A 24,487-nucleotide genomic window follows, 5' to 3' on the forward strand; every position below is an offset into this window, starting at 1 on the left:
CTTAAAAGTTGGGGTTGCTGGGAATTTATGGTCAATGTTATCCTGTTCCTGGTCAGCTTTAAAAATCGGAATTAATTGGGAAATACAGGAACAAGTTTTTCCTTCTTTCACACAGACCTTCAAGATAGTTTTTATGGTTTCTAACTGACTAAATGTACTATTGTATTTATGGCCAGAAGAGGGAGACACTGCATGAAATAAAATCTACGTGTGGATCCTTTGAAAAATTCCGTTGTTTTATTATAAAGTCGGAATGTAACAAGAAAAATGTATGATTACAATAAAGTTTTTTAAGGAAACATTTGTTTGTGTGTATTGAACTTTGGCCTATAATGATGTTCGTCTTTTAAAGTCATGGAATGCTAATTTTGCCTTTGTTAAATTTGCTACAGTATATATAGAAAGGTTTCCCGGTTGTCCCGCCCACTTGGCAATCTTGTTATTGCCTTACGAAAGGTATAATGCGATTAGCGGTTTATTGTGGGTGAAATCCTCTTATGGGCGCGTTAACAGAAATCGTGCAGTCGGCATTTGAGCCAGAGTTTGTCTACCCGCGGGCACAGGTAGGTTCCACCAGTTGCACTTCGTTCTGCTTTGGCGAAAGAAGGCAAAATGGCAAAGGTTCTGTTAGCGGTGTTGTCGCTTCTCATTTTGGGAAACGCTTCCGTGGTCCACACCGCGTTTCCACCCAGCCTCATCGTAGACATGGTCAAGATCGTCCTGGACAATTACTGCTCGCCGGAAAAGCTAGCCGGACTGAAGGAAGCCATCGCGGCGGCGGGCGGCAACACAGAAATCCTCAAAATTCCAGACGGCGAATCTCTATCCCGAGTCCTCAGCGCCGGACTCCAGACAACCATCGGCGACCCGCGTTTGAGCCTTTCCTACGAGCCGGCTTTCGTACCCGCCGCTGCCCCGCCGATGCCGGCCCTCCCCCCTCAACAACTGGCGGCCATGCTCCAGAACGCCATCAAGCTGGACATATTGGAGGGCGACATCGGCTACATTAGGATCGACCACATCCTCGGGGAGGCGGTGGCGGACAAGATCGGCCCCCTGCTGGTTGACATGGTCTGGAACAAAGTCCTGCCAACCTCGGCGCTCATTTTTGACCTGCGCCACACCGGCAGCGGGGACATGACGGGACTGTCCTACATTGTCTCCTACTTTACGGCAGGCGAGTCTTTGATTCACATCGACAGCGTCTATGACCGGCCGTCCAATCAGACCACCAAGCTGATGTCCATGCCCACACTGTTGGGTCAGAGGTACGAAACGAGCAAACCCCTGGTCATCCTGACTAGCAAGAACACTAGGGGCGTCGCCGAAGACGTGGCGTACTGCTTACAAAACCTGAAGAGGGCTACCGTAGTCGGAGAGAAAACCGCCGGGGGCTCGGTCAAAGTAGATCAATTCAAAGTAGGAGACTCGGACTTCTACATTAGCTTACCCACGGCTAAGTCCATAAACCCCATCACCGGTTCCAGCTGGGAGCAAACGGGTGTGACGCCCGATGTCAAAGTCAAGGCAGAGGACGCCCTGGCTACGGCTATTAAGATACTTCAACTCCGAGCCCAAGTACCCGCCATCGTGGAGGGTACGGCGGCGCTAGTCGCCGACAACTACGCCTTCAAGGAGAAGGCGGTGGGTATTGCCGCAAAACTGAAAGGCCTTCTTCAGAATGGCGACTACGCCATGCTGGTTTCCAAGAGCGACCTTGAGGAGAAACTGACTGCTGACCTGAAAACTCTGTCTGGGGACAAGAACCTGAAGACAGCAGCTGACACTCCAGTCCCGCCCCCAGTTGTAAGAGAGTGCTGACCGACTGCCCTTGCTGTAATTTATCGTCCATAATTGGTTTTGCTTGTGTTTCCTCCTCAGAACTTCACTCCAGAGATGTTCATTGAACTGATCAAAGTCTCCTTCCAAACAGACGTCTTTGAGAACAACATTGGCTACCTGCGTTTTGATATGTTTGGAGACTTTGAGGAGGTCAAGGCCATCGCACAGATTGTTGTTGAGCACGTCTGGAACAAAGTGGTCAACACAAAGGCCATGATCGTTGACCTCAGGTAGGTTTCGGTCCAAATGTGTGGTTCGTTGTCCACTTGTGCCAGTATCCTTTTGCCATAAAGCTTTTCAAAATAGTTGTAGGCTTGTTGATAGTGCAGTAGTTCACACAGCCAGCTTCTCTTTGGTGTTAATGTAGTTGCCAGCTATTCCACTGTCCAATAGAATTGGCTTTTGTCATTGGTAAAGACAGTGAATGAGTTAATAATCCCAAGAGTCGAGTACTCGGATGGGACGCTTACAGGAAACGAGTAGACGGATCGCAAGATTGCGGTGGGCTGTTCCAAAGCCAGGACAAAATGTTCGGGAAATAAAGAGTTGACTAAACCAAAATACAGAGAAACAGGGGCACAATGGTTCCACTCTAGTTGCAGTTAGAATCCAATTTCACAATTTCCCAACGTTTGACTGGCATGTGGCCCACATACTCGTCAACCCTTACAAAAAAGGGATGAATGAGTCACTTAGGTAGAAGAACTAAATCCACATTGGGTGGCTTAAGTCAAACTCGATGAGGAAAACCATCTTGTGTAAATGTCAGACCAGCGTACATTTTGTAGTTGACATTTTTAAAATACTTGCAGGAACAACCTCGGTGGACCAACTACATCCATCGCCGGATTCTGCTCGTACTTCTTTGACGCCGACAAGCAAATTGTACTTGACAAACTGACAGATAGACAATCCGGGACCTCAACGGAACTCAAGACCCTGCCTGAACTCACGGGTAACTAGATATGTTGCCGTTTTGTGCTGCTTTCTGACACGGTGGCTACCGCGGACTTGGATCCGTGACTCGGTCTTCTTCGCGGTTTCAGGTCCCAGGTTCGGCTCCAAGAAAAGCCTGATCATCCTGACCAGTGGGGCGACTGCCGGGGCGGCGGAGGAGTTTGTCTTCATCATGAAGAGGCTGGGGCGTGCCATGATTGTGGGGGAGACAACTTTCGGGGGATCCCACCCGCCTAAAACCTTCCAAGTCGGCAAGACCGACGTCTTCCTCCAAATCCCTACCATTCATTCGGACGATAGTATGGCGCCCTCTTGGGAAAACAGCGGAGTTGCACCACATATTCCTGTGGCGGCGAGCGCGGCTTTGGAGACGGCTAAGGGTATTTTTAATAAGCATTTGGCTGCTAAGAAGTGAATGGAATCCACCATTAAAGTTAAATATTTCTTTGAGAAACTTGATGAAATCTAGACTTGATTGAAGAGAAAATATATCTTGAGAATGTGATTATATTTTGAACTAATTACTCGATTTTTAACATAGGTTATTTGCTTAAGGATGCTAACATTGTTAATTTTTTTTGTGAAACTACCTGATTAAGGATCATTTTTTGTTGCTGCTTTCTTATTGGATGCTGTAAACTGTGTCAAAATTTGCTTTTTGTGTGTGTTGTAAACATTGAATATTCTTTTTTTCCCCATCTGTTATCTTTATGTGATGAAAACTTACTTGGAATTCTGTTCTAAGGGCCACACCATATTAAAATATACTCTAAAAAAAGATCAAAAGTTTGTTGGCCGTCTTAAATTAGAGAGTAACGAATTTGGTTATGAGATCAGATCCGATCTGGTAGTTATTTGCTTTTTGGCTGCTGTTTAGGATTTGTTTATGACGGGATACTTGATATTTAGCATGATTTTACTGGTCTAGTCTATCAGTATTGACAAAAAAATCTAAACATCATCAGAACAAGCATACTATGAACATGTTTCTTCAACATAGCTAGCTACTGATATTGTAGATGCCATTACAGCGTATAAACATCATTTATAGTCATTGCTCTTGTACAAGGCAAAAATCGAACTACAAATATTATAAAATATACTCTTATTACCAGTAAAGGAGTTAAAAATGGCCCTATTTCTTCAAAGATCCTAGTCCTTAGATTCTTAGGATCATCATCCCATTGGACTCTGACTCCCATCTTGATTGTGGGAGGAGCAAAATGCAAGGCCGACCCATTTTTTTCTCTCCTTGGTTTTCTATCCTTCTCATTCTCCTATTTTTTGGTGGCTCCCTCACCCTCCCTCATTCCCTCTCTCTCTTTCTCTCTCTCGCTTTCCCTGACGATGAAATGTGAAACCTGGTCCATTTGAGTCCAGATTGTCCCACGGGCTCCCAGAGCTTCCATTGCCAACAACCCTGCACTTCACCTCCGTTTTTTTTGCCCCACTTTCAGTACATTTTGGAAACTTTTCCTGTTTTTTGATCGTTTTTTTGCAAAGAACAAAGTCTCCGATTTTTTCTTTGTCTTCTTTGCATCCCTTTTCCAGTTTCAAGTGGACTTGGGATGTGACAGCACTCGGGACATCGGCGTGTCTTATTTCCAAGGACTAATTTTCTCAAAGAAGACACTTGTGCCAAGATTATCGCGGAGCATGTCTCTCGCTCCGCTTTTGTTTGGATTATTTCTAATCACTTGCTCGATGGCCAGGGCAGAACCAGAGTTGCGGGACGAAGAAGATGAGGACCAAGAGAGTTCTTGTCAAGGAGCTTTCGACCTCTACTTTGTGCTGGATAAGTACGTTGTTTTTTTGTCTTTTGGCGAGTGAGTCTACACGTTTTGGTGCTTAATTTTTGCCAGAAATTGGACTGGTTAATACGAGGGTGACCGCGGGATGGCTTTGGAGGCGCATTCTGCAGCCGTGCGGTGACGTGACGCAACAGGAGAGGCGGTCTTGCGGTTTTGCTGAATCGGCAGAAATTGTTTGGATCATATGGTCATGTTCTGGGTAGACCCTTCTTTGTCCTCACATTTAAACAAAGACATTGAGAGAAGAATAGATTTTTTAGATCTGTGCAGACGTCTCTTGAGTTGTCTCAAAGTTTGCTTACTCTGTCATTAGCATTTCTTGATTCCCCACAATGGAAAGAACGCAGTGGTTTGGAGGGACATTTTGCAGTTCTGCAGTGAGAAGACAAGTTGGACTTGCATTTGAGGGATAATCCTAGCTTAAGGGTCTGCAAACTAGTGCTGGAGGGCCACTGTGGGAGCAGGTTTTGTTCCAACCAATCCATATTAATACTTGAACCAATGAGATGTCTGCAGAAAACAAGAAGTACCAGTACACTGATTGTACTTGTAGGACAACAGATTGGTGAAAAGGTGTCCTCTGGGTTGGAATGAAAACCTGCACCCACTGTGGACCTCTGTAGAATAGTTTGGACACCCCTGTCCTAGATCATAAAGTGACAAAATTCAACAACAATATAGAATGTAAGTAAAAAATGGGAAGTCTAAGACATAGCATTTATGTATCGATGTTATGTTTTGTAGAAAACTAGCTACTGAAGAGGTCATGCTGTACATATTCAGAAAAACAATGTTTGTTATTCCAACGAGCCGTCCATCATGTGGGTGCTACAAGAAGGAATACTCAAGACTCGTTTTGGTGACCTTTACAACACGACCTCTCCAGGGAACTGCTTTATCAGCAAAAAAAAAAAACAATCTTCTAACGGCCTGCCAGCATCTGCTACGCTAGTCAAATCAAAAGCTGTCCAGATGTGCGGAGGACATTGTTGACTCGCTTTGTTGCCTAAAACACAAACGTAGGCTAAAAATAACGCTAGTATGGGCCACTTTTATTGCGAAATCTCGTGCTAGGTTCAGTGTCAGGACTTTTGAGACAGGAATCTAACCTTAAAGTCATACCTTAGGTGTTTTTTCACAGATAATGGATGACAGAAATTGGATTTTTTAGGGGTTTAAAATATTTTGTTGGGAATTGGAATAGTGCCACCCCCAAAACAATAAAAAATAAGGCCAAGTATTTTGTTGAAGGCAATGAAGTCTCATCACTTGCCCATTTCGTCAAAAATATGTCAATGCCTGTGTGCATTAGCTCAGCAGTGGTCCAGCGCTAACTGTAAAAGTAGGTTAGCGGTTTTAAACAAACATATCTTTGTGCCCAGTCAGTTAAATTGGAGCTCCGTCATTGGCTACAGGCCGGGGTGGTCTGGATGGGCCCAGCTGGAATGGCAGACAGCCGTCTTGGTCGCAGTAGGGATTTTTCAAATTTGATTTTTCCGTCTTGAACACTTTGTTAGCAGCGTGAGAATGAAGACCAAAGCCACAAAGACTCGGGACCAACCAGGGTTTTTTTCCCACCAAACTTCTAAATGGAAATCATGTTTTTTGCCAAGTTTGTCTTAAAGAAACCTACTTTAACGACCTATAGTTTTATCCACACTCCAAATGAACTAAATTAGCTTTTTCCAGTCAATTCCCGGATGTTGTTGATCATCTTATCTCACTAGCTCACCATTTTTTTGACAAATATCCTCCTCTAGATCTCCACAAGAGACTCTGACTCACATTTTTTTTTTAAACAGAACGACTCATGTTTGTCCTACTCAGCAGGATAATGTTGAATAATAGCTTACGTGTGTGTTTAAAGTCCAGCGCCAACAACTGTTTTGACTTGAGCAGGTTGCGTATAAACTTGGCCTCCAAAAACAGAAGTTTTTTTGCTAAATGAGCGGTGCTCTATCTGGCAGATGCGGCAGTGTTTTCAAATGACCTCACTCAAGTTCTGTCGTCCCACAGACAAAGATCGGTGCTGCAACGTGGGAACGAACGACATTGTTTCCAGTAGACGGGTGCTATGACTGGCAGTGGCCGTGAAGTTTAGTTGCCTAGCAATACAGCCATAATATATGCCCACTTGTCCACAAAAGAATAATATGCCATGACCACGAGGGTTCTAACGCTGTAGAAAAGGATTGGATAGAAATTCTGATGGGAAATGAAGTGTCCTGCCAAATATCAAACCGGACGGCCTCGGTTTTGTTGATTTTACGTCTTGGACACTTTCAAAATTTGAGGCCACACAAGATGAGGGGAAAATATTCAAGTGTGGGGTTACTGCCCCTTTAAGTGTCTGGTGAAAGTGAAAGCAAATTACAACACACAAAACTCTGAAAATACAAAAAGTCAGAGTCAACAAGACTAATAGATCTTTTAAATATGTCAAGTAAAGCCTCAATACTCAAATTCAATGTTCAAATATTCAAAGTTTCCAAAGATAGGATAATTATAATATATATTGTAAAAAAAATTCCAAAAAATGTACAGTATTTTCTCACATGTACACTGAATTTTTCACTCAAAAAATGACAGAAAATTACTTGATATGCATGAAACTATTGTTATAAGTGTTGCTGTCTATTTTGGAGAAAATTTCAGACTTTTAAGTGCACCCTATCGTCGTGAAAATACGGTATATATTTAAACGAGAAATTGTAAAGATTTTGAGGCAATTTTAAGGGTACGGCTTATACTTAGAGGCAGCTAATATCCCAGAAAATATGGTAATTCAGCTCTTGCTAGCTAGTGTGGATCCTTAATGGTTTAAAAAGGATGGAAGTTGGCCTTAGTTAGCTTTCCTCCCAAATTCTGTCCCCACACCCCCTTTCCAAAACCTTTGAAGAACCTCAAACCACTTAAGGTTAGGACCCAACTCAAACCGCTGAGCTTAAAAGTATATAAAAATTAGCAAAGGGGAAGCAGTCCACATAAAATATTAGTCATACAATGAATAAACCACTTCCTGGCCTTTGCCTGTTTAAACAGGTGAAAGAAACTGCAAGCTAGACCTCCATAAATGGGAGGAGCTTAAGCAAAACAACAAGTATCGGGAAATCAATCTGTTTGTTTTCCAAGTTAAAATACTGCAATAAAGGGAGTTGTTTGGAAATACTTTGAGTAAACTGTACAACCAAACCTGCATGCACTTAGGCCATTTAAACATGTTTATCTTTAAGGTCTGGGCTTTTTATCTTAGCTTAGTCAGCATTACGAGATGTGAGGGGGGGGATTGACCTGAAAATGCTGAGCTGGAATAATGGCGGCCATTTGTTTAAGCAGACGCCAGAGTTGGTGGAGTCCGTCCTTGTTTTTGTGGAAGACCTTTTTGGGGTTGAGGGGAGATATTTTTACAGACTATGTGGTCAAAATGGGGAATTCTCAAACTTCAAGTCACGGAAGGGGGACCTTTCAGTAATTGTTCTTACTGGTTAGGGTTCCAAACCCTGAGCTAATTCCGCTAACGCTTTTCAAATTGTTAGAAATCTGGAATTGGATTAGGTATAAGGGTCTTCTTTACATGGCATGCCAAAAGCTATCAATTCAAGGAATGACCTCAGTCAAAGTATTTAACGTTGCTGCAACATAGCGGGAGTGGCTTGTACTATTTGGTTTTTGTCTGGAGTATGTGTGGGTTTTCTCTTGGGATTTCGACTTCCTTCTATAACACAAAGACTTTTGTTGGGTGAATTGAAAAAGCCTAATATACGACCGATGGAGTTCCCAATTGAATCAATTTCCTGGGCGTGGAACATTTCAGGATAGTAGACCCTCACAGGCACGTGTTTTTCGTGATTGGACGTTTGGCCGCCAGACGTTTGGCCGCCAGTCAAATGAACTTAGATATTAAACTCTCTCTCTCTCTTAGATATTAAACTATCTTAGATATTAAATTATCTTAAAATATTAAACTCTCAGATATTAACCTCTCTCAGGTATTAAACTCTCGGGTATTAAACTCTCAGATATTAAACTCTTAGATATTAAACTTTTAGATATTAAACTCTCTTAGATATTAAACTCTCTCTCATGAATATAATTTTGAGAGCTGTCTTTAACAGTAAACTCTCTGTCACCATTTGACCGGCGACCAAAACACCGTCGACCAAAACTCCGAGCACCGTGTATTTCAGTTAGGCTGAGGCTTGAAAAACTCTTGGAAAGCACAGCATTTGACCTCCTGTCCCTTTCCAGTAGGAAGCGGCCACTCACGTTGCCTTGTTCTCTTTAATCTGGTTACATCAGTCAGTCAGTCAGCACCTACAAAAACATTCAGTCTCCCTTGAACTGGGTTCCGAGTGGGCGTCGTTTTTCCTGACGGAGGCTGCACTTTTACCGCGATGGCTTAGCTCATTTCCCACGTGTCACCCCTCTCCAAAAAGTGATGAGTCGTCACATTGCATCCTTACAAGTTGCTTACTCCAAAATTAAAAGATCACAACTACAAGAACTGATCTAGGTATTTCTTTGTTCTTTCAGGTCTGGAAGTGTACAGAATCACTGGGATGAAATCTACTACTTTGTAGAAAACCTTGCTGAGAAATTCAAAAGGTAAGAATGCTAAAACTATTAGCATACTCGGCTAAACAATGCTATCTGAAGACCATTAGGAATATTTTTTGCATGAGTTTCCAAGACTTTTGACTCCACGTAGACAGTAAGTAGTTTTAGAAAAAGAATTTACGACTGCGGACATATTGAAAAGGTCTTTCCTCATCTGTACTTCCTGGAGCGCCACCATGAAGTTCTCCACATAGAAACACACACACACAAAAACTAAAAGCCAATTAAACGTATCCGACCACTACTTCATATGTTCAAGTACTTAATACTAGTATGTGTTTACCTTACAGAATTCTTCTTGGAAGGCAAGCATGTCCATTAAAATCCACAAAGAACAAAATACGCCTAAACCAAGGTTATTTTAAAAGAACAAAGTCTAAGTCTCCATTTAAAGCAAAATTTCTACTAAATGCATTAATACAATTACCATAAGTACACTGACTAATCAATTTTGTTACAAACTGTTTCTAAATAATAATTTAAACTTAGATCGTCTATAGTGTTTGCTTCTGTTTCTTTAAAAAAAAACTAATATCGTATTTTCCCGTATATAAGGCGCACCACATTTAAAGGCGCACCCTCAATGAATGACACATTTTAATTTTTTTCCATATATAAAGCACCTTGTCTATTTTGCAGATAAATTTAAGACTTAAGTGCGCCTCATAGTCGTAAAAATACGATAATAAAAATGATGATCCTCTTTTTGACCAAATCCTGACATTATTTTGTATTTTTCCTCCAGTCCCATGCTTAGGATGTCTTTCATAACATTCTCCTCAAGAGCGTTCACCATCCTAAAACTTACAGAGAAAAGGTAAGCGTATAATCTTACAATAATATTAATAACCCTAAATCACCATGCTCCATCTCTCAATGTTACTACATCAAACTTGTTGGCTTTTTTTTGAGAACCACAATTCCAAACAAAACAACAGCTTAAAACTTATGTTATCTTTTCCAGAGTGGAGATCCAAAAGGGTCTAAACGCCCTTAAAAGAGAAACTCCAGGTGGAGACACTTTTATGCATCTCGGACTATTAAGGGTAGGCAATTCAAAATGGCTATTAACTAGCAATTAGCTAAAATATGACAACACAATCTGATCTAGCGATCTTGTCTTTAAAGGCTAATGAGCAGATATCCCAGGAGAACTTTGGTGAGCACTCCTTATAAAAAAAGATGATTCCTTTATTTTTTTGGAAGACAATTTGTTGTGGCTAGCCTGTAGCGTTGCTTGCTTTGACTTTACAGGCAAGGCTAGCGTGATTATAGCATTGACGGACGGAGAACTGCAAGAACATCAACTCGTCACCGCACAGCAGGAGGTAGCAAAATGCACTATTTAACTTTGCCTTATTAGAAGCCAAGAAAGCGACACCTACTGTTTAATAGCGTGATTTGCTGGGAATAAAGCTGGCTGTTTTTTTTAACAGGCTGAACGAGCCAGATCCCTGGGCGCCATTGTGTACTGTGTCGGTGTTAAAGACTTTAATGAGACTCAGGTATCTCCTTATTTAAGTCTAAAAAATGTCTTTTTCTGTGTCTATATTCTCAGCTACTATTGCTACTGTGACAATGCATTTCCCAAATACTAAACTAATCTAAAATGATATAATCTAATTTAGGCGTTCTGGATTTTCTTTCCATTCCCAACTAATGTCTTCCCTTATTGATACATAGCTGGCGACCATCGCGGATACCATCGAACATGTTTTCCCCGTGATGGGCGGCTTCCACGCCCTTCGGGGTGTTATCAATTCGGTAAATAAAGTCTTGATTGTATTTTTCTTGAATTTTCGGTCTTGATTTTGTCACTATTCCCTTTCAGATCATCAAGAAATCGTGCATTGAGATCTTAGCGGCCGAGCCTTCTAGCGTATGTGCAGGAGGTGGGTACTCTATAAAACTATTCTTAAAAATTTATATATTAAGTATATATATGTATTGTTTTCCTATGTTTTGAGAGTCAGATAATATTGGATTTTGCTTGGACTATGATATTTACTGGTTATAATATACGGCTTGATCTTTTTGTTGGTATTAAAAGTCTAATGAGTCCAAAATGTTGTCTTGTCACCAGAGACGTTTCAAGTAGTGGTGAGGGGCAACGGATTTTTGCATGCCAGGAACATCAACCAGGTGCTGTGCAGCTTTAAAATCAACGACACCATCACAATTAGTAAGTGGAAGTCCATAGTATTGTCCCATTGTTTTTGAATGGGGGTTTGGTGACAATGCAGTGGAATGGACTTGTAGTATGTGTATGAAAACTTGATGTTTTTATATTGTAGATGTGAAGCCTGCAGGTGTAGAAAATACTTTCCTGTTGTGCCCTGCGCCTGTCATTGATGAAGTTGGGAAGTAAGTGGTTTTCGTATACAGTAATCGCTCAAATATCGCAGTTAATGAAGACCAAACATGGCCGCCACAATTGAAAAATCGCCAACTAGGGTCACCACTATTTAAAATACATATATGCGATAATGCAGGTATTACTGTAGTGCATGTTTTTAAAATTAGTTTGAACTGATAGAAATGACAACAAATATCTGGGAACATTACATTTCAAATAAATAAATCATCAAAATCTCAAAAAAGCTCACTATTTTGTTCTTGAACAACAACCAACCAAAAACTTTTATCTCAGCTTAAAACACAACAACTTTTACACGTTATGTGATGTCAAAACAGAACTATTTCAATCAACCAATCCAACACACACAATTGAACAAACGAGATTTCTAGCAAAACAAGAAGCACCTCACTACAATCCACCGTTTCCCCTTTTAAAATACCCGATTGGTGGAAAGCTTTTAGAACGAAAACCCGCACCCACTGCATCCCTTTCTACAGTAGTTTAAAAAAAAAAAAACCCTGTTCTCGAACCTACCCATCATAGCCTTGAATGACATTATTCAGTCCCAATTACAATGACTTCATCCATCAAAGCTCATAAAAAAAACAGCTTGGCGTGAACCCGTATATTCCATTCCCGAATAAAAAAAATGACGCTTGCTGTTTTGTTTCAGGGTGATTTATCTCCAAGTGAGCATGAACGACGGTCTGTCTTTCATCAGCAGCAATGTGCACATAACCACCACCGAGTGTGTAAGTGGCAGCTTCTTTTCAAAACGTACTGGTCTTTAGCGTACTTTTGATATCTGGATTGGCCGCCTGTTAGCTATCTTCGTGTACTCTTTAACAGTAGCCTCGTATATCAACTATGTGACAAGAGTTATTGCCTCAAAACAGGCCCAAAATATGAAGAGATTGACATGGAGACATGGTCTAGAAATGTCCAAATTCCGTCGTCTGAAGTCATGTTGCGCCATTGCGCCTTTTGCGTCATTCCCGTGGCAACGAATGAGCCGTTTTCATGGAAATCACAAAGGTACTATGTGACTTCTAGGAAAGAGTTCATCAATCTGACTTTCTACGAAGCTAGCACTGATTTGTGATGAAGAGTTTGTGTCTATGCCCGCAAGAGAAGTGGGTTTTAGTCAACTCACATCTGATTCTCATCTGAAGGCCTTAATCGGAACCAGACTTGGCCCAGATATGCTGAGCTCAACGTTGTTGATGGATTCGCTCGGGGAGATCCCAGAGTACATGAACTGCTGTTTTCAAGAGGGGAAAAAACAAAACAAAACAAAAGAACAACTACAGGCAGTAGAAGCCTGATGTAAGATCTTTCCATTTAGCTAACGATAGCCTTAATTCTGTACTTATTAACCCTGTACAAAAACTAGTTACTGCATAGAAGATTGTCTATGAATTACGGTCACTTGCGCATATGTGACGATGAATGAACCTACTGTACTGGTTCTAGTCCGATTGACACTCCATACTGGACAAGAACCCAATTTATCTATGCAAGAACATGAAAGCAGTCAAAGTTATTTAGATTCTTGACTCGTGCTACTCTTTGACAAGATAGCTTTTGCAATTTTTCCCTAAATCCGATGCTAAATGTGTTTCCCTACTCAGTTTGATGGCACTATTCTACTCATCACTTTGCTGGTGTTGTTTCTTCTCCTGGCTCTGCTCCTCATGTGGTGGTTCTGGCCTCTCTGCTGTACTGTGGTAAGACCATAAGAAGGGAACATTTGTCTAAAAACTACAGGAATGTGAGGACTTTCCAAAATGAAGCCAAGACGGTTGCGAAAAGCAACTCTAATGACATTGTTTTTCACATTTGTTTAGTATCATTATTGTGTTCACTTCTTTCTAGGTGATTAAAGAACTTCCTCCACCACCTCCTCCTGAGCCTGTAAGTTCTGTAAATTCTGTTCATCCGACTTTAGGTGAACCATTTTGGCTACTTATATTATAATGTCCCTTTTTGATAGGAGTCAGATGATGAAGATGGTCTTCCAAAGAAAAAGTGGCCCACAGTGGATGCCTCGTATTATGGAGGGAGGGGTATCGGAGGGATCAAGAGGATGGAGGTGATGCTAATAAACGAGTGACCGGGGCGACCAATCGATAGTGCCATTCACAATTTCTGTCTTCAGGTTCGTTGGGGTGGAAAGGGCTCGACTGAAGAAGGAGCCAAGCTGGAGAAACCCAAGAATGCGGTGGTGAAAATGCCAGAACAGGAATACGAACCCTTCGAGCCCAAACCCAAGAAATCGCCCAAGAAGCCACCTCAGAATCGAAAGTGGTACACACCCATTCGGGTAAAAAAAAATGCACAACTGTGCTTCTATTCATGCTCTTAATCCATGTTGTGTTTTAGACTCAAAGTAGGAGACATCAAACTAGTCCAAGATGACAAAAATAAATCGATAAGCATAACATATTTTGCTTTTTACGTGGGTTTGAGTAAGATAGAAACATTAAGGCTAAACTCTGTAGCGTTAAATATAGAAACATTAAGGCTAAACACTGTAGTATTATTCAACTTGGTGTTAGTACTTTTTGAGCCTTTAGCGCACGAAAAACTGTAACAAAACTGGCCATTCAGAAGTAAAACAGCGCTTACTGTTATCTGTACACGACACAACTTGAACTGTACACCCTGTGTACTACAACACGAGTCCTGCACTGAGAAGTAAAACTACTCAAAGTCAGCAGTAGGGGGAGAAAAAATAGGGCCAGTCATTATGTATGCCGACTGGTAAGGGCATTTTCCTCTAGTTTCAGGATGAATACTTAAAATGTAAGATTGGGAACTGACAGTTGTCAAAAGTCTGTTATTTGCGTGAAGGAATGAAGTGGAATTGTAAACACAAGGGTAGCGAGTAGAATAGAGATTAGAATGTCTGGTTTTACTGAAGAGAGCTTTGGTTTTTGGGCTTCGGCTCAAGACGCCGCCCGCCACTTGACTAAATAAACATCAAGTCAAATAGAGTAGCACACTGGACTCTTGGTAAATATGTCGGCCTTACGGTTCTGAGGTTTGGGATTCCTACATGGATTCTGGACTAACGTTAACAGAAGAGTTCTTTAACCGCACGTGGGCAGACGTGGCAAGTTAAAAAGATGAATTGTAGGTGAAAGTTTAAGTTCTAGAAGAGATTCTACAAGACTGAATTGAAATACTAAATGTTTCCAGTTAATCAACTGCTTTTTTCTGGTCTTATTCAGGGTAAACTGGATGCTATCTGGGCTTTGTTTCGTCGTGGGTATGATCAGGTGTCTTTGATGAGGCCTCAGCCTGGTGATCATGTAAGTACTCCATAGAATATTACAGTTCTTAAAGTAAAGTACTACGGTAATGGGGGTTTTGTTGAAAAAGATGGGATGACAAATCTATCCAAAAAGTCTAGAAAAGGCTTACTGTATTTTCTGGCGTATTAGCCGCCTCTGCGTATAAGCCGTACCCTTAAAATTGTTGATTTTTGACAATTTCCCTCGTATAAGCCGCCCCTTGAATCACAATTTTCATACGGTTTATTTATTTCTTTATTCAAAGAAGTCAAAATACATTTTATTAAGCATTGTTTTTTGTTATGGCGTTTTGTCTTTGTAACCTTGCAGTTTTGTGGATGTCAAGTCTAATTTATGCGCATATAAGCCATACCCTCGATTTTTGAGCAAAAACTTCAACTTATACGTGAAAAAAATGCAGTAATAATTCAATAAATTCTGATGAGTCCCTTTTTAAACTGCCTATTTCAAAATCTCTGTTTTTAAGTCTATTCGCAAACTACCGATAGACACGCTATTGGTTCGTTGCGGTGTGAGCATTCTGTTATGATTTACAAGCTAGCACGTCAATACAAAGCTAATTATCAATTATACTTGAATTACTGGGAAAAAAATGGGCGTTCCATGACCAATTGTTTACGAATTACTCATAACAAAATGAATCCATTTACAAAAGAATTGGCTCTAGCACGCAAAAAAAATGGCATCTGGATCTTACTTTCCAAAAAAAAAAGCACCCACATTTCAACACCAAAGATTAAATATCGACTCTCCAAGTTTTCCATGAATTCATGACGTTGGGTGACCCGCATTACAGTTTACGCGGAACCAATTCCCAAATCATGTAGCGCACAGTATTGATGAAACAGCTGTTAACTCAGCATGAACAAGCATTCGCTGGCCAGTTCGCCGCTACGATTTATTCGAAGAATGCCAGTTTTCGGACCGTGTCATTTGGCAAGAGTTTTTGTCCAAATAAAGTTTTTAAATGGAAGGATTACATTGAAAGATGCTGGTTTCCACTGGGAGTGAAATATGGCATTCTGGTCGGTGCCTGGAAATGAGCTGGCCTGCAGATATTTCCAAGGCCTCATCGCAAAACCGCGAGTGACTTTGGTGGAAAAAAATGGCATGATTGCCTTTCTCAAGGCTTCTATTGCCTCATGCGAACGGCCATGGCGGAAATCGAAGGGTTTTTCATGCCCAAACGAATGGCGACTTACAGTCTCCAGGGCGGTGTATCCTTGCCATGCCAAAGAGAAACTTTTGAAAGCCTGTTAAAAGAATTATTGGAACATTTTCTACTTGGATGGAAGTTTTTAGGACATTAACGTTAGAGCTGAGTGGATAAAAACTAAGTAGGGGATGAAAGGAAGATAAATGGGAGTCATGTTTGAAGACAAAATGACTTTTTAAAGCGGGGAATTAATGTGTATTCAACTGTGTGAAATAGAGATCACTTCCAAGATCTTTCTTAATGAAGTAGGATCTTATCGGACTTTTAGTGGAAGCCTGCCAAGTACTCAAATGGACTCTTAAGTCCTTTATTGACGTGTAATGCGGAGCAGTTGTTCAAATAAAGGAGGCCGGTCTTGGAAAATGTTAGCGAATCTGAGAAAATGAGGGAATTGGTCATTTTTTTTTAGCAAAGGGTGGATCAGGATGTAAGAATTCAATAAAATACTGTATTTTCTGGCATGTACGCCGTATTTATCGCTAAAAAAATGATGATTAAATCATGAGTACGGCTTATATGCGCATAAATTAGACTTGACATGCAGGAAACTGCAAGGTTTGACAAAGACAATACTTAACAAAATGTATCTTGATGTCTATGAATACAATTCAAGAAAAAATATTGCATAAAACATGACTTACTTGTGCCTGCCATTGATTGCTGAGGGCGCCGCCATTTTATCTAGGGATGAAAAATTAGACCACTACGGACACAATTCCTTGAATTTGTGAAAGTTGTGAATCAAGTTGGCGTCTTATAAGAGAGAAATTGTCAAATTCAGCCATTTTAAGAGTGAGGCTTATACACAGATGCGACTTATGCACAGATGCGACTTATACACAGATGCGACTTATACACAGATGCGACTTATACACAGATGCGACTTATACACAGATGCGACTTATATGTGAATTTAGCTAATGTTTTCTACAAAATTGGTGCCTTACATTTACTGTGGCAAGCAAGCTACACTCCATGTTGGTACATATGATGACACTGCATGTCTGACCAGTGACAGACACGCTAGTCTTACGGCTAACAGACACACACACACACAGAGAAACACAGCTAGCCACACACTTCTTTCCACTCTGAAATAAACTCAGTAACCCTTGCTGGAAACCACAGCATTTCGCTTGACGTCAGAGGGTGCATGAGGTTGAGCTAGGAGCAGAAAAAAAAGACAACTATACACACATTCGTCCAAACATACTTTGTAGGGAGGTCCACTTTACATTTTATTCACTTAGTGCACATCTCCTAAGCTTTTTTAGATAAAATCGGTGATGCAAAACTGTCATTCATATTGCGACTCAAACACAAAAACATGGAGACACACCACACATGGTCTACATCATCCTATGACCAAAAAGATGGGTTCAACTGGGATCAAGTAGTCATAATAATCATGAATAAACACAAACCCAGATGCTGTGTTTTTACAAACTTCCATAGATCCTGTTAGAATTTGAGTAGAAAACGGCAAATACAAAGCTCCAATTTCTATAGGTAGTTTGAGGACTAAAGGGTGGACAATTGATGGCGAGAACTAGGAGAGAAAATGCAAAACCTAAATGTAAACAATCAAAGGAGAAACAAACATCAACATGTGGAAAAAATGAAGTCAAAAAATAAATCCATACCACATCCCTAAACACAAAATGAATACCAAACAACAAGCTTAAAAGAAAAACAATTTCTACTAGAATCTATTTTAACCACTTGACATTTTTACGGTTTTGCCTTTTGTCAAGGCCAACATTTGCATCACAAGTTTTCTTTTTGTAATAAAACCACATCCTAATAATTCATATGTGACAATATTGTCTTTTTTGGTTTTCAGGGCCGTTGCATCAACTTCACAAGAGTGAAAGAAGGTTCGCAAGCACCCAGGTCGCCACCCCCTCGCACCCCGATCCATACACCCTCGGCGCCGCCTCCCGACTACCGCCACCTACCGGAATCCCCCGCCACTTGCAGCCCTCCAGCCAGAGCGCCACCTGTAGCCCATCTCCCACCGGGACCCCCACCATCCCGCCTCCCCCCCGGGCTGCCATGCCCTCCGCCATCACGCCCCCCGCCCAGCCTGAATGACCGGCCTTACTAAACTTTTATTTTGTTTTCTTTTAACAGAGTATTTTCAATGATTTCATATTTCATGTAGTTAAAGCTAATGTTGCAAAGTATTCCAGGGATTTTTTTTTTTTTAGACGGGACGATTGTTGCAGGACAGCAAAAACATTTTTTTAGGGACGCAAGTCAACAGAAGCAATAAATATGATCTATTGGATGTTCTATTTTTTTTTATTAACTACTGAGTTATGCCTTTGCCAACACGAATTAAAAAGGGAATAAATAAGGGTTTAGAATCCTGGAAAAATTAGAGTCGTGTTCCAAAGATCCGACAAAATGGTGGTGCTATTTTTTGTTAGTGTGTTTTATTAGTTTTGGGCACCAAAAAATGCATTTTTAATTTTTGGGGAATTGGGGAAAAGTCCTTTTTAAAAACGCAATACATTTTTTTTCTATGTGATGACAGGGACATGTACAGTTTTTTGGGCTATTTTCTTTCTATTTTCACAATGTGCTATTGCTTTTTGTTTGATTTTTGGTTTTTGTCTTTATAGCACATGGTTTGATGTACAACACAGCACAGAGACAATGTTCCTTCTAATTTTTCATGTAAAAAAAGATATAAAACACAAAAAAAAACATAAGAGTGGACAGAGCTACTGCCACAAAAAAATTGAATTTTATTTACTGCGCGCCATATGATTGCTGCTGTGCAGAGAAGACAAGTTTAGAGGAAACATTGCACAGAGCAATGCCATTTTTGGTCTATTTTTTTGTTAGCTTGTTTTCTATCTAAAAACAGACTGCTGGGACACAGTATGCTGTTTTAGTTAGCATATATAAAAACATAAATCAGGTTAATTAATGACTCTCCATGTTTTCTTTCCAAATCCATCCCGGTATTCCGCTTTTTTATATATATTACGGCACAATAAGTCTCATTTTTGAGTGAAAAACAGTCACATTTGCAACTGCAGGGCAGTTCACAGAGCATCTAATTTATTTCCCGAGAGAAATAGAGGAGAGTACTTGAATTAATGACAAAGTGTCCAAACACGAACACGTACCGGCTTTTTAAATGTCACTCACCTCTGCATGCTCAAATAGAAGGGAAGAATATTTAAGTCATATAGCACGCGTGTACTCACAAATCCTAATGCTAGATCTAATTGTGTTGTACCTAATGATATGTCCGCTTTGTGAATTTTGGAGGTATTTTTAAAAAAAGAGAAAAGCTGGGAAAGGATAGTATTCATTTTCATATTCTTTTCTTTTTTATGTTCTATCCTATTTCTTGTGTTTTTTATTAGTCAAGCCATGTAGTAGTGGTGTTACAAGATGCATCATTTTTACTTCAAAAAACTGCTTGGACAAAAAAAATTAGGATTTCATTTGTTTTGCGATTTTGCTACACCAAATTTTTGAGTATTTTGTAAAAAGTTGATTTTGAAATGTTATTGCACCATCAATTCACTCAAAAATTGTTGAGACTGACAAAAAACTAAAATAAATGGGTGAAAAAACACATTTTCAACATATTTTCAGGGTATTTTGAATACAATTGATAAATTTGTACATGTACAGTAAACAATTTAAGTGCCTTAATAAAAGGGAACAATTACTTCATTCCTGAGACCTGTTATGCTAATCAGGGTACTTACCTGTGCAGTATTACAAAAAAAATGCAGGATTGAAACATATATGAACTTTTTCAATGTTTGATATTTTCAAATGTATCAATAAAGGTTGATTTCCAAGCTTCTATCAGGTTACTTACCGTGTTGTCGTTGAAAAAAAAATGGTCAGAAGAGTTCACACATCTATACTGCATATTTCATATACATTGCAAATACATTCTTTATTATCAGTTGTAATATATTTCCATATTTCCACAAGGGGATGAATAAATGTGGTCAGAGTATGACCTAAAGTAAGTTTACAGGGGTACCTCTACTTACAAAATTAATTGGTTCCAAGACTTTTTTCATAACTTGAAAATTTCGTAAGTAGAAGTGTACTTTATATGTAAAGTCTCTAATTTGGTCCCCACATAACTACCTACTAAAAACCCTATAAAATTGATCAAAGTGTCCCAATTTTGTATGAAAGTGAGTACAAAAATGAGATAAAATTATAAGGAAATTATTTATTAATGTTTTAAAATAAATAAAAGCATTTTCCTAGCCTATCATTCTTAGTGACCCAGACATAAACCTGATAATATACTAATATTTAATCTTCATCTCACATTACCCGAGACGAGAGACTCACTGACCTGATGCAAAAATAACTTAGCAGAGAAGTTGGTATGATGAGTCATTGTTTCCAGGGTTTTCCGGGTCACCGTGGCGACTCAAATAAATGTCAAAACAATCGCTGTCATTTTCTGAATGACTTTGTCGAGCTGCAAGAAAAAAAAATGAAGTTAACAGGTAATTATGATTGATTTTTTTCACTTTATTTATCCAGTAATCCCTCAAATATCGCGTTTTTTGCAGAAAATCGCCAAGTAGTGAATAGCATTTTAGGGTATCGTTAGATTCAAACATTTTTTTAGTGATATTTTCTACTCTGGTGGGTCATTAGTATGCTCAGGCCAAGTTTTGATAGCTTTATGCCATTTTAAGTCAACAAACAGCGCATACTAGTGACAATTTGTGGTATTGCAGCCAAGAATCAACTTGTACCTGGATTGTCTTTCCATTTCCTGAAAAAAAGAAACATTGGGATTTAAATGTTTTACGCACTAGCTTAAGTTTTTGGAATCGATGGACGCATCTTTCCATTTTAGCAGTCCCACTAAGACGTCACTATGTTGTTTTTACCCCAAAAATGTGATGAATGTGAGTTTCCCTTCAATCCGCAGTGAAGATTAGCCAAGTAATTTTCAACAGTGGAACACGATAGCATAAGAGAGCCACACAAATTGTCATTTTCCACTGTGGGCCCTGTCATGCGGTTTTGGTAAAGTCTTATGTAGGCCGCTTTTGTGAAGATGGCTAATAGATCTCTAATCGGCCACGCTATTAAATCCGTGGCGCTATTGTGGTTAATTTACGGGTTTATTAGGCTGGCATTTAAAAAATCCCAAATGCAAACTAGACGGAAAAGCATGTGAAAAACAATTACATTAAAATAAGTATGAATGTATTTGTTTACTGTCCAAATTCATTTAATCTGAAAAGATTCAATTTTTTTTAATTCTAAATTAATTCCTGATTGGCCGACCCAGCGCCTTGAGTGGTTAACATGTCAGCCTCGCAGCTCTGTGGTCCTGGGTTCAAATCCAGGTCGGTCCACCTATCTGAAATTTGCATGTTCTTCCCCGGGCCTTTGTGGGTTTTCTCTGGGTACTCCCATTTCCTTCCACATTCCTAAAAAAATGCATGATAGGCTGATTGGACACTAAATTGGTATGATTGGTTGTCTGGGATTGACAGGCAATCAATTCCGGGTGTCTGGGATATGCTCCAGCACCCCCTGCGACCCTAGTGAAAATAAAGCAGTTCAGAAAATGAATGAATGAATAATTCCTGATTATTATTTTAAGATGTTGACGCCGTCCATTCGCCACCTTCCGTTGGACGTGGTCCAAGTGGGCTAGAGGGGGTGACGGAGCAGGTTACGGTAAAAGCTAAGGTGACAAAAACACGCATTAGGTAAATGGATAAGAGGTCAGTGAAAGTAGGAGACAGTGGATTAAGACGCCATAACTAGATGTTACAAACACTGTGGCTTTTAAGAGGATTTGATACCATTCCATGGAGTCTACTCACTGTCTTCTGTTATTCTGGTACAAGACTTTGCATAACATTCTATTATTAACCACAGTGAGCGCACATTATAACATAGATAGACATCTTTAGTGTCTTGGATATTATTTTGTTGCCTGTAGCCTTTTAAGCTTTCAATGCTATTGACATAAAGAGACAATTACATTTCAATGCTATCGACATTCAGACCTACGATTTACAAAATGGACGCCTTCAATGGCAGCTAAAGAGTAAACACTTTAAATGTATATACATTTTCTGACTATACGGCGACAATGATAGACTAACAATACAAAAAGTTAACACTTTAAATAGATAGACCACAATTTCTGACCGTATGGCGACAATGGTAGAATAACAATATATGATTAAAATATGTACAGGACTTGAACTTCAGCTTTTAGCTCAACACTAAACATGGCTATAACATAAATGTTCTGTAAAACTTACCATTTTCCGACGTCAATGGCAGCCAAATGTACGCACGGGGAAAAATGCATTATGTGGCCATAGTATCTGAAAACGACATTGCGTCCAGGTTAGAAATAGAAAAAAACAACCCGTTATTAATTTAAAAAAAAATCGACAAAACTTGAACGAAGCTAATCATCGCTAGCTTGCACAGACAGCGTAAATTGACTGTAAACTTACCCTTGTAAGTATCAAGAAAACTTGACAGCCTGCATTTTATAACCTTTGCGCACAATGGGAGTTTAAAATGGTCATCTTGTTGGAACCCGAACGGGGGGAATATAGTACAATTTTTGTCAGAACTTTTCGTGCCCAAACACTATGCTCAAAGGTAAACAAAATGGAAGGCTCGTAGGTAATTTTAGAAATAGAATCAGGTCCAATTGGAGGTGCGTTCAGGTACCGCCCAAAAAGGATATTTCAAGTGGTTTTCTGTCTATGCTTTCGCCTAAACAAAGAGGGCGAGGAAAAATAAATGAAAAGACAAAATCTCTGCTCTGTGAACAATATGACCCTTCTCCAAACCTCATGAATAGAATTGGCTACAGTGGTAAAGGGCAAGATCGCCCTTGGGCTGGCGCTTTGGAAAGAGTGCTGAATGGGCCGAGCTTCACAGAGTGACCACAAACGTGTCGCTCCCAGTGAAATTCCACTTTCAATAGGGGCTTTTTACTGGGACCACAATCCTCCACAGACCCTCAACTGACTCACTAAGTTTGTAGAGAGGTAGAGGAAGTGTGTGTTGCTTTGCTTTTAAAAGATACTTCTTGGATTTCAACGTGGCCTTAGTTTTACGGGTGCCAGCGCCTAGAAGTGTTTGTTTCAAGTTAGCACCCTCTTGTGGTTTATTGTGGCAATCGCATTTTAATACAGCATTCTCAATTTCTGAGCAGCACCTTTTAATTACCCAATTCCAATCTTCTGAAAAGCTCTTTGATTGACAAAACAAACACTGACATCAATCATTTTCAATAAATCTTAATTTTTATTCCCCCCACCCCAAAAAAAGAGCTCCGAGCAACAACTTAGAAACAAAGTGTCAAAGGTCAACAAATAGCTGACTCATACGCAGAAAGGTCGTCGCCGCTCCCGTTTCGATAACCAATGGTGGCTTTTATCAGATCGGCGGTTACCCCAGACGACTTCTATCGTGTATTTATTGCACGTACGGATTATAAACGCTTATTCACATTTTGCACATTACGAGTGAGAAAGCCATCCCAACGGCAGAACTGCGAAAAGGAGGTGCGGTTCAAAAAGCGTTTCCGCCACTGACCTCATTTAAATCATAGCAGATGTGAGCCAGAATTCCAAAAACAAAGCATTGCAAAACAATGATGTCGCTTGCTCATTTTAAAAGGGATTGTCAAAAAGTCTTTACATTTAACTTTGAGGATGATTGCGCTGTTGCTAGGGAGATTTTTTTCCAGATAGGAACATTCACCACACGGCTATTTAATAGCAATAAATTTATTCATTGGCTTTCAGACTTTTTTTTTTAATTTTCCTCCATCCCAGCTGGCAAAAAGCAAGTTTTTTGCAAGAAAGTATTCGTTTTTGCTGGTGTAGTCTTCTTAAAAATAAAAAAATGGGTGTTTTTGAAGAACTACCCCTGTTTAAGTGGGAATTGTGCGGGTTGTTTGCTATGCTAATGTGGGAAAAGATGAACTTTATCCATGTAAATATCTGGAAGCCATGTTTTTTTTAGAGAAAATCAAACCTGAAATGGATAGCATTTGAATTTAAGATAAATAGCAGCTAAAAATGGGTATTAGCAGTAGGCTAATGCGCTATTTTGGGGTTGAGATGGTTCAGGGATGAGGAAATAATCACAATAAAGACTTTTTTTGTGATGTAAATGATGCAAAGTATTCGATTTAACGATTCCTAGTGGTAAATAATTGTGTTCAAAAATGGTGGCACAATGACAAAGGGTCATTGGACTTGTAATAGATTCAATAAAAGAGAGAAAAAAGCTCCTGTTAGCATAGCATAGCTAGCAGACATTGCATCCTATTTAGATAGGAATTCCTAATTTCCTGAATAAGCTA

General features: G+C 39.9%; 2 protein-coding genes across 2 annotated transcripts; both read left to right on the forward strand.

Moving 5' to 3' along the window:
* Positions 1–518: 518 nt before the first annotated feature.
* On the forward strand, positions 519–3,585 carry rbp3 (retinol binding protein 3). Its single transcript, XM_077739093.1, has 4 exons — positions 519–1,806; positions 1,882–2,072; positions 2,655–2,797; positions 2,889–3,585. The coding sequence occupies exons 1-4, from the start codon at positions 613–615 to the stop codon at positions 3,212–3,214; spliced, it is 1,854 nt and encodes a 617-aa protein (XP_077595219.1). The 5' UTR covers positions 519–612; the 3' UTR covers positions 3,215–3,585.
* Positions 3,586–3,818: 233 nt separating this feature from the next.
* Positions 3,819–19,954, forward strand: antxr1c (ANTXR cell adhesion molecule 1c). The gene is made up of 19 exons (XM_077739579.1): positions 3,819–3,831; positions 4,175–4,598; positions 9,144–9,215; positions 9,973–10,044; positions 10,192–10,273; positions 10,356–10,386; positions 10,482–10,555; positions 10,664–10,732; positions 10,911–10,991; positions 11,059–11,119; positions 11,311–11,409; positions 11,522–11,591; positions 12,260–12,338; positions 13,218–13,313; positions 13,462–13,500; positions 13,580–13,678; positions 13,745–13,909; positions 14,820–14,900; positions 17,963–19,954. The coding sequence occupies exons 1-19, from the start codon at positions 3,819–3,821 to the stop codon at positions 18,224–18,226; spliced, it is 1,971 nt and encodes a 656-aa protein (XP_077595705.1). The 3' UTR covers positions 18,227–19,954.
* The last annotated feature ends 4,533 nt before the right edge of the window (positions 19,955–24,487 follow it).

This window comes from Stigmatopora nigra, chromosome 18, assembly GCF_051989575.1.
Source record: "Stigmatopora nigra isolate UIUO_SnigA chromosome 18, RoL_Snig_1.1, whole genome shotgun sequence".
NCBI classification, from domain to species: Eukaryota; Metazoa; Chordata; class Actinopteri; order Syngnathiformes; family Syngnathidae; genus Stigmatopora; species Stigmatopora nigra.